Here is a 9,971-nt window from a genome sequence, read left to right on the forward strand (position 1 = left end):
TAAGAAATGACACATCGTATCAAGTAGATATACTTCCCAATAAAAGAGCTACCTAACAACAAGTTTGAGGCCATGAGTCACAACAAACAACCAACAAAAAACTATACAATGTCAAACTGAGCAACCCAAAAAAATCTGAGGCCTGCAAATACAGAATAGGCATTGAGGCCCCTCGACCTCTTCTTCATATGAACTTCTTCCAAAAATCAGTTTTAGAGCACGAGGGCAAAAAGAAACAACACGGGCTATGGAACATAATCACGAGAGATAAACAATCACGATCTCTTTAGCTTGTAATATCTTCCCTAGACGAATCCACACAAAGACCCCACTCGAAAAGAGAAGAAAATCATATTCTGGTAATCAGTATTATCTTTAGCCACACTAGCCATCTCCAACTCATGTGCACCTACAATATCACATTGAGCAGGCCACAAAAGTATAGGAAGTCATACTCATACTTTCGAAGTCTTGCTTCACATCAAAAAAGTATATGAATGTTTCATATATGGAAATGACACAATAAACCCAATCAGTTCATAATGTCTGCTAGAAATAAAAGAAATGTAAGAAGTAAGCAGTGTTTGTGATTCTGAACTTAGTAGGAAATTAAAATCGAAACTAATACCTTATTTCTATGGACTTATCTTGCCAAGCAAAAGTTGTGCAGCTATCTTTTTTCGTTCAAATTGCATATCTCCCTGACCATGACATTGGACTGTAAATATATCTCATAAATGATATATAAATGAAAAATCCTAAAGAAGAAGTGAAAATACCGAATTAAAATAAAATCTATCTCCTTGGGACAAGCAATCCATAAATTTTATCACGAAAAGACCGCAATCATACCTATTTACATTAAAATGATAAAAGTGAGTACCTATTAAAATAAAATCAACACACATCCGTACAAAGAAGTGATTCAAAGATAAACATACGAATTTTTTTGTTGAGGGCATTCATTATCCATAATGAGTTGAAAAGTATCGCAATCGGGTATACCATGTATTGAAAAATATTTCTTTACACTTGTAACCTGCAATAACGAAAAAAAAAGTAAATATTCTCATAATCAAATTATTCGAGTTTAAACAATTTACTTCAAAAAAATAATTTAAATCGAAACATATAAACAACTACATACCATTGTGTTGATGTAGCTCGATGTATGATGACCTTTGATAGAGTTGTAAACTAAAAATATTTTTTTCTTCAAATCAATAGTGAGCAAGTACCAGTGTGATACTTCATTCATAGGAATAAAAATTTTATCTCTACTCCCCAAATCATAAGGTATCGTCTCAAAGACACGTTGAAGTTGACGACTAAAACTATTATCCGTGTCTTCACTTTTCTTTTTTTTTGCCTTATCATTTCTCCTTGAACATATAAATTGCTGAAATAGTTCAATCATGAACAAATTAAAATGCTTACTTAATACATCAATATTTGTATGAACATTGCGCATTTAGATAAAAAAACTTACATGAAACCAGGTATTAAAAAAATGACATTTTAATAAATCCGGTCTATCTCTATTTTGTCGACTCTTCAGCAATTCACTATACTTGTCTATAACCTGAAACACAATTTAAATATATATATATATATATATATATATATATAATATGTCAAATGATTATACTCTTTGTATCCATTAATAGTAGATTAATATATGCTGTTACATGAGGTAGTACGAGAATGAAAACAGTATATGTGGATATACCTCATCATCAAGCCATCCTCAAGGATCAATCAATAAGTTTAACGAACTTCGAAGGACATAAAGTGGTCCACAAGAATCCTCCCTAGAGACATGTATTGGGTATTAGTATGAAGAATTACCACAATGAAAGTAAGTGAGTAATGATAAACTGGTTAATTTATGTGTCATACTTGCAATCAGTCATGTGAACGAAACTTTTAATTGCAACATCCTCTTCTTGAGACAACATAAGCCCAGCCGCCCTCTCTTCCATTGTTGAATCATTATCAAGTGATTTTACTTTGCTTTTAGTATTACGTTTATGATATGTTATCATGTACAGTGATTGTAAGACTTTAGAAGCATTTCTAATCCTACCACCCTCTTTCACACGCTTCACTATGGAACTCGGACTTCCAAGTACAAAATCATGATTGGTGGCCATTACATTCATAGGAGAGAAAATATATGGCTCATTTGCAGCTAATGGTGTATCCGATATTACATTTATACGAGGGGAAAGTTGTGGACTACATGCTGCCATCCAATTATCCTCCATTGTCTCACACATTGGACTAGCATAATGGCATTTCTTCTCTGACTTTGTCAATTTATCAAATATCTCTCTGATGAGTGCTGCCTGTGTATCTAGCTTATCTTGCATTCCCTTTAACACCTCCAATAATTGTTTACGTTCCTTCAACATTTCTTGGTAATGTAAGCTTTCTTCGTGGTTCCTATTCTGAGTCATAGACTGGTCCTATTTCAATAGCATAAAATTCAATACAAGTTGAAATAAACTGCAATAAAAACAAAGTATTTTAAAATAATTTTTTAATTAGAAATATGTGCATGTATATAAATGAAATAACCTTTATGTAAAAAGTACTTACGATTTTCTCTTCCATCCTCATAAGTATAGGTTCCAACCACTGACGAATTTCTTTATTTGTATTGGAAGTCACTTTATATAAAGTAATGTGAAATTAGTTATATAATCTAAAAATATGTATAGAAAATATATAAAATTTTACTTACAATTTTCTCATCAATCTTCAGAAGTATGGGTTCCAACCACTGACGTATTTCTCTATTCGAGCTTGAGGCGTCCTATATGAATATCACAACCATTACTTATATGATCAAGTGTGAGATCATTTATATTACCAAGAATCTATGTTATAAACAAAATAATCATTATATGAGGAATATTTACTATTTTCTCTTCAATCTTCACAAGGCATGGTTCTAACCACTGACGTATCTCTTTGATTGAATTTGATGTCTCCTGTATATCAATCACAATAAAGACTTATATATCTCAAGTGTGCAACCATGGGGTAATTACGTAATGGGCAAAAACATAAATATAAAGTGCTTACAGTGAGGGATAAAAGGTGACTCTCCTCATTTGTAGGGGTTATATCTTCAATAATCTGATGGAGATAAATATATCAATATAAATGTACACTTGGACATAATAGTGATGAATGTTTAAATAAATAATTCTTTAACAAATGTATATACCTGTGTGCAGATAAGATTGTCTAGAATTTTTTTATGCGTGCCCGTCTGTCGATAACTGCTATCGACCCATCTTAAAATACGTGGATACACCATCTTCGTTGATAACCATGACGGAAGAATAATATGCTCGTGTAACCATGGCTGTTGAAAACAATATCATTGATGAGAAAGACATACAAAGCAAATATAAATATATATATATATATATATATATATGTTGATTGAAAACAACCTCATTTATATAAGAAGTAATACTTACTTCCAAAACCATGACACATCCATTCACGTACTTTTTCTTCTTCCTCACGCTTTCAGAAATACTCCTAACCAAAAATGTCCAAATGGCAGTGGCCCATGCATAACTATGCAAATTTTCCAACTCATTCACATAGTGTAACAAAAATATAGGAGTTGTCTCGCTGGCGATTGGAAAAAGAATTGTATTGAATAAATACAAGATGAACAATTTCGCAAAATCAGATATAGATTCTTCTGAACTTTCTTCCAACAAATTCTTAATATTCTCCTCTATTAACTCTCTCTTGAGAAGAACATTTGCAAAATATTTTTTCTTTAGTTCTTTCTCACTTGCACTCAATTCCCTTCTCAAATCTATATGTTCTCCATTCATACTCAATCCCAATATGATGGCAATGTCTTGGGGTTTAAAAAAGATCCTCTTTCCTCCGAGGAGGAAACAATTATGTTCGTCATCCCATCTAGTAAGAATAGTATTTAGAAATGTGCGTTGAACTAGAAACTTGGGAAAATGCATAAATCCTTTAAATGGAGTATCTTCTAGCACTTTAATATGTTCATCCTTCAGATTCACCTTCTTGATAAAATTATAAAACTTTGATGGCGCACATCTAGTAGTATATTTGACTTTTTGTGAGTGAATGTTCTCCTACATTCAATGAGAAACAATCATGAGTTCATCACATACCTTTTTAATATTGTATATTAAATCATTCTAAATTTGATTAATATTATCTGAAAGAGGGTAAAATAACTCACCATGGCATGCCAAAAACTACTTCAATATGATGTCATAGTATGAGAATATAATAATCCTGTTTATAAGACAAATAAATGATGAGAGAAAACTAGATGATAACATAAGAAAAAAAATTACTCCGATCCATATATAAACAGATTTTTTGTGACATCGACATATTTGCAATATTATTGAAATATTGTCGATACACTAGTGATACAAGCAACACCTGGAATTTACATAGTCGAAAATATTGGCAATACAAGAGACTTGGAATTTACATCGTCGAAAATGTTGGCGATACATTAGTGATATGTAGTGATATATCACTGATACATAGAATTTTTGATACTATCAGTGTTATCCGTATCGCCAAGCTAGAGATATGGATAATATCGGGGATACTCTGATTAGGACAATTGTTATGCCCCATGTGCATTGATGTTGTCGGAAGGTGGGCCCATCATGCAACCAATTCTCACACGTTGGGCCATATTAACAAGTCACAGTTTGCCATTCACATTTGTTTCTGGGGGGGAACCAACTTGGGAAAGTGACTTGAATATGTAAATTGGATCAAAATCACAAATGTGGTAAATTGCTTACATATGTAAATGGATTGCTATGTATGTAATTTACTATGTGAAGCATTTAAGCATTTAAATGGTTTGTAGACAAACATGCCAGTAAGTAATAGAAATTATCCAGTAAGTGTTAGAACTTGTACAAGTACACCAGATCCCAGCTATTGGGATGTTCCATAGTTTCTAACATCTTGAAGGTTACAACTTACAAAATGTGGTTAATGAAGAGAAGATTACAATGAATTGATATAACCACTTTCTAAGTGGGTTTACTTCAATTTCTAACAATATTGGAAGTATTTGCATGTCTTTGTTTCCTCTCATTAAATTTACAACGTCGCTACTATGCAACCACAAAGAATTACAAATATGAAAGGAGTGGTCTGCGTTGTTGAGCTTGTGTTGTGCAGAACTTGAGGATGAAATCACACAGACTATCAGCATAGATGGTGATTTTTTTTATTTTTTTTTGCTTTTCTCATCAAAGTGGGTATTTGTGGAAGAGATCGAGTGGGAGAAGATTTGAATTATTGAATGACGTCAACGGTTGCTACCACTGAAGGAAATGGCATTCGAAAAGTGGGCTGGCTGCATGGTGGTGCTGGTCACACGGCCAGAGCTGGTTTGGAGTCTGAAGTTTTCTTTTAGTTTTTTATTTTTTCAAAGTGAGTGGTGACATGGACCAATGAGGATTAGGCAATCAGGGAATCCCTATTTACCAAATAACAAAGGATCCGGGCTCAGGACAGATTGGATAGTGACTTCAGCACCACCCAACCAGTGTATTGGGCAATGTGGGACTCACCCTAATATATGTGTTTTATATTCTAGCCCTCCATTCATTTTACTAGCTTTATAGGGCATGAACCCAAAAAATAAATAAATAAGCCCAAGCTCGAGTGGACCACACCCACTGTTTATTTACTATCCAACCTATTGTTAATGTCACATGACTTGGAGAAGGGAAAATGACCTTATGAAGTTTTTAATAAGGGCCCTCAATCATCATTGTTTCCTATGGGCTACCTGAGCTTTTGATCTATTTCATCTGGCTGTGGATAAACAAATACATCACAGTTGGGGCGTTGGAGAAAATATTCTAGGCCGTTGAAGAAAATATCATCTGGATACGTAATTCATATGGGCCACACAAGAGGAGACAATTGGGGATGGTATACGAAGTATGGGTTTGTTTGTGGGGCTGCACTGGTGTGAATCTTTCATCAAATCCATTAATCAGGTGTAATTCACTAGGATGAAGTTAAATACAAAAACACCATGATAAAAAAAAATATCAAGTGGCCCACACCATCTCAGCCTAGATTTTTGGGAGCAATTTCACATTGTTCCCATTGGAGTGGCCCGTCAGAGCTTTTTATCAGGAGGATCTTGTGTATTTTAATTAAAATAAGATTTCTCACTTGATTTACAGCGTGGATTTACATAAAAAAAAACACGGTGGCCCCCTACAGAGCGTGGGTGTTGTGTAAAAAAAAATAGAAAATCAATGCATTCGAAAAATCCATCACAATTTGGGAATCCAGATGCACGATTAAATGCAGGCTCACTTCATCTTTTAGCCAACCAGTTGCAGCTGGCCCGTTGCTACTCTATGGAATCCCTACTATAGGTGAATCTGGACCCTCCTATTGGTGGGCCCAGCTACGGATGATCGGTGAATCTTGAAAAATACCAGCATCTGATGAACAGAATATTCCCTTTTTTGAATTAAGAGCATTGACTTTCGAGGCTTTCTCTACCACTGAGTCATCCCCTCAGAGGGACCACTTCATGGATGGTCCAGTATCGCCAAACGTACAACCACGTGTACGGTGGAGCGGCAACGATCCATGTCTGGCCCACATTAGCATGACAGTCAAGAGTCTGCCTCAACTTCAAAGAGCATGATGAATACATGTAGTGCATAGGTGAAAGAATAAAATACAGGCATATACATGCATGCATGCATGGTATAGATGCATGAATACATTGCATGCTTGCATACCTTCGGATGTTTCTTTCTTCCTTTTGCAAGCTCAATCCCTCTGCCGCGCCCTCTGTCTCACTTGGCGTCGCTCCTCCTTGAAACTATATCAACCTCAAACCGAGGATACGTGTAGTGTCCTCGACCGTGGCCGTTTGGATGCTTCTAATAGCTTGTATGAAAAATGCTGGTTAACTCAGCAGTGACGACTGGATGTGGGTCCTTGGAAAGAGCCCTCCCTTCCCGTTTTCTTTTTGTGTTTTTTTTTTTTTCCTTTGTTTTTTTTAATAACAGTTTGGCGTCCGGAGCTTTTTTTTATATTTTTTATTTTTTAAGTAAGTGGTGACGTGGACCAATGAGGATCCAGGTAACAGGAATTTTCTGTTTACCTGGTAACAGAGGATCCGGACTCGAAAAGAAAATGGGTGAATGGTATACATCACGGTTGTTCCTCGTAGCACCTATCCATTCCTAGCTAGGATAGGCGCACCCAATCCGTGTTAGGTAGATTGGACAGTTCATTGGCTGAGGCGTTGACTGGCTTATGATTGTTTAAAGTAGACGATTAATACAGTGATTCCGAGCAGAAGAGATTGAAATGGTGAATTAGCCGAACACAGGTAACCATGGTACATTGTTTTCGAGATCCTATTTATGTACTAGGCCCCGGGGGATCCATGCGAACTATAGTTGATTTGGGAAGCGGATTGGCTGGTGTACCACACATCAGCTATATAGCTGCTGTGGGTACGTGTCGCTCGAAGACGAGCACTGGCGCTCCTTGATCTCCGAGTTGTACGAACGGTTCAAAGGAGATCAAAGTTTTATTGCCCCACTGTGATGTATTTATTATATCTACACCGTTCATCTATTTTTAGAGATCATTTTAGAGCATTATCCAAAAAAACAAATCATATCCAAAGATCATCTGGACCACACCATAAATAGCAGCGAAGGTAATGATTTTCACCCTTAAACAATTTATAGGGCCCACCGTAATGTTTATTTTCCATCAAATCTATTCATAAGGTCACAAAGACCCGAATGAAGAGAAAAAACAAATTTCATATTGATCCAAAACTTCCGTGACTCCAAAAAGGGTTTCAATGGTAGATGTTCAATCTCCCACTAGTTTTTGAGATGTGGCCCACTTGATAATTAGATTTGTCTTATTTTTCATCTCAAGCCTTAAGACAAGCTCGTCAAATGAATGGACGGTTTAGATATAACACATACCTTGTGATCAGACCCAGAGAACTTACTGACGTGAATACAAGGGCTATAGAGCTGGTGTGAGGTACAACAGCCGTATGGTTGCTGTGTTGACGTGAGCAAGCCATGTGGGTATGATCATGGGGTATGTGTTATATCTAAATCGTCCATCCATTTTACAAGATGTCTTAATGCTTGAGACAAAAAATAAGACATATCTAATATCGAGTGGACCACACTGAAAAATGAAGTGGGAGATTGAATGTCTACCATTGAAACCCTTTTTGAGGTCACGGAAATTTTGGATCAATATGAAATTTGTTATTCCTCTTAATGCAGGTCTTTGTGACCTTATAAACAGATTTGATGGAATATAAACGTCATGGTGGGCCCTACAAATTGTTTAACGATGAAAATCATTATCTCGTTGCTATTTGTCATGTGGTTCATATGATTTTTCGATATGATTCAGTTGGATAATACTCTAAAATGATCTATAAAAATAGATGAAGGGTGTGGATATAATAAATACATCACTGTAGGGCCATGTAACTTTGATCTCCTTTGAACCGTTAGTATAACTTGGAGCTCGAGGAGTGACAGTGCTGATCTTCGCACGTCACGTACCTACAGCATCTATATAGCTGATGTGCCCTGCACCCACCTAATACGCTCCCGAATTGGGAGGCCTGGGCAAGGAAACGGATTGGCTACTTCCCCTGCCACCGGCCAATGGCTGGTGGTCGGTGCTATGTGGGCCCTACCATAATGTATCTGTTTCATCTGATGCTGTCCATCTATTTTTCTAGATAATTTTAAGATATGAGACAAAAAATGAGGTATATCCCACTCTCAAATGAACCACATTACAGGAAACAGTGTTGAATGAAGGGAAAATTACGGTCAGGCAAAAGTTCTGAGTTCTATATACGACATTGGATAATATATGTATATTTTTTTTTAAAAATGCAATAAAATAAAAAAACGCTAAAACATCGGATACGGATTTATTTATTTATTTATTATTATTATTATTATTATTAAAGGTACGACAGAGTATATTTCAGAAGTCCAGGACCAAAACTATGGCTATATGGGCATTATTTTTGTAGCACCCCATTAGGATGGTTGGGATCATACAATGCACGGGTTGGATGGCATGGACAAAACATAGTGGCCCAACATGGACTGTAGTACGTAAGCGGGTGAAAAAGGATCGCGGGTTGGGTACTAGAGACAGATAGACCTCTAGATAGACCTCTCAGGGGACTCAGCCGAGCATCCGTGATGTATATACTTTATTCACGTCCCCCATCTATTTTGATATATCGTGACTCCAGGGCATTAGCCCAAAATGGAAACAGATGGTGTTTACATCCATTTTTGGCGCCCTAACATGGAACAACGAAAAGCCATGTGTTGACAGTACGAGGTGGTATTCACGAAAATCTTATTCACACCAAACTCACGAAAATCTCACTGACGTTGGAAGATTTGTTCAACCAATCTTTCCCATATTTCTCGAGGTGGCACATATCCTTACTCATGCATTTAAAGGAGTGAGTCGTCGCATTCAACATTGTCATAATTAGTGAGCTAATTAATGTGGTAATGTGACCAGCACGTCTATAAAGACGCACCGAGAGAGAACAAATACTTTTACTGATCTAGTTATGATATACTTGGTAAGGCTATTTCTCACCGTCCTTATAAAATGAGAGATTTTTCTAAAGATGTTAGAAGAATTTGATTTCGAATATCTGAAGATCAAATTAATATCTAAGGAAATCCGATTATAGTTTGGACTCAAATCAAGAAAGAGCAAACTTTGGACAAATTAGGTCCTAAGCCTTATAATAATTAAAATTAAGAGAACGGGAGAGCCCGATGAAAGATCTGATCCAACCCGTACAATAACAAAATCAGGATTAGGTGGATATAATCCATCTAACTCCTCTT

The 9,971-nt window shown here is 36.1% G+C and overlaps 2 protein-coding genes across 4 annotated transcripts; both read right to left on the reverse strand.

The window, feature by feature from the left end:
- LOC131244508 (putative ubiquitin-like-specific protease 1B) lies at positions 1-2,530 on the reverse strand. 3 transcript variants are annotated; one of them, XR_009170343.1, is made up of 6 exons: positions 1,730-1,811; positions 1,490-1,582; positions 942-1,039; positions 780-852; positions 629-701; positions 1-409 (listed from the first exon to the last, which is right to left on the reverse strand). XR_009170343.1 is itself a non-coding variant. In XM_058244067.1 (4 exons), exons 1-4 carry the CDS (start codon positions 1,415-1,417, stop codon positions 636-638), a joined length of 507 nt encoding a protein of 168 aa, XP_058100050.1. In that variant the 5' UTR covers positions 1,418-1,468; the 3' UTR covers positions 455-635. The 3 variants fall into 3 exon arrangements, 2 of the variants coding, with proteins under 2 accessions (XP_058100050.1, XP_058100048.1); XM_058244067.1 differs by lacking the exons at positions 1-409; positions 1,490-1,582; positions 1,730-1,811 and adding an exon at positions 1,148-1,468 and having other exon boundaries at positions 455-701; XM_058244065.1 differs by lacking the exons at positions 1-409; positions 780-852; positions 1,490-1,582; positions 1,730-1,811 and adding an exon at positions 1,900-2,530 and having other exon boundaries at positions 455-701.
- A 155-nt stretch (positions 2,531-2,685) lies between these two features.
- Positions 2,686-4,154, reverse strand: LOC131244509 (uncharacterized). The gene is made up of 5 exons (XM_058244068.1): positions 3,495-4,154; positions 3,236-3,376; positions 3,091-3,144; positions 2,925-2,996; positions 2,686-2,818 (listed from the first exon to the last, which is right to left on the reverse strand). Exons 1-5 carry the CDS (start codon positions 4,008-4,010, stop codon positions 2,708-2,710), a joined length of 894 nt encoding a protein of 297 aa, XP_058100051.1. The 5' UTR covers positions 4,011-4,154; the 3' UTR covers positions 2,686-2,707.
- Between the last annotated feature and the right edge of the window lie 5,817 nt (positions 4,155-9,971).

The sequence above is a fragment of the Magnolia sinica genome, chromosome 4 (genome assembly GCF_029962835.1).
Source record: "Magnolia sinica isolate HGM2019 chromosome 4, MsV1, whole genome shotgun sequence".
Classification (NCBI taxonomy): domain Eukaryota; kingdom Viridiplantae; phylum Streptophyta; class Magnoliopsida; order Magnoliales; family Magnoliaceae; genus Magnolia; species Magnolia sinica.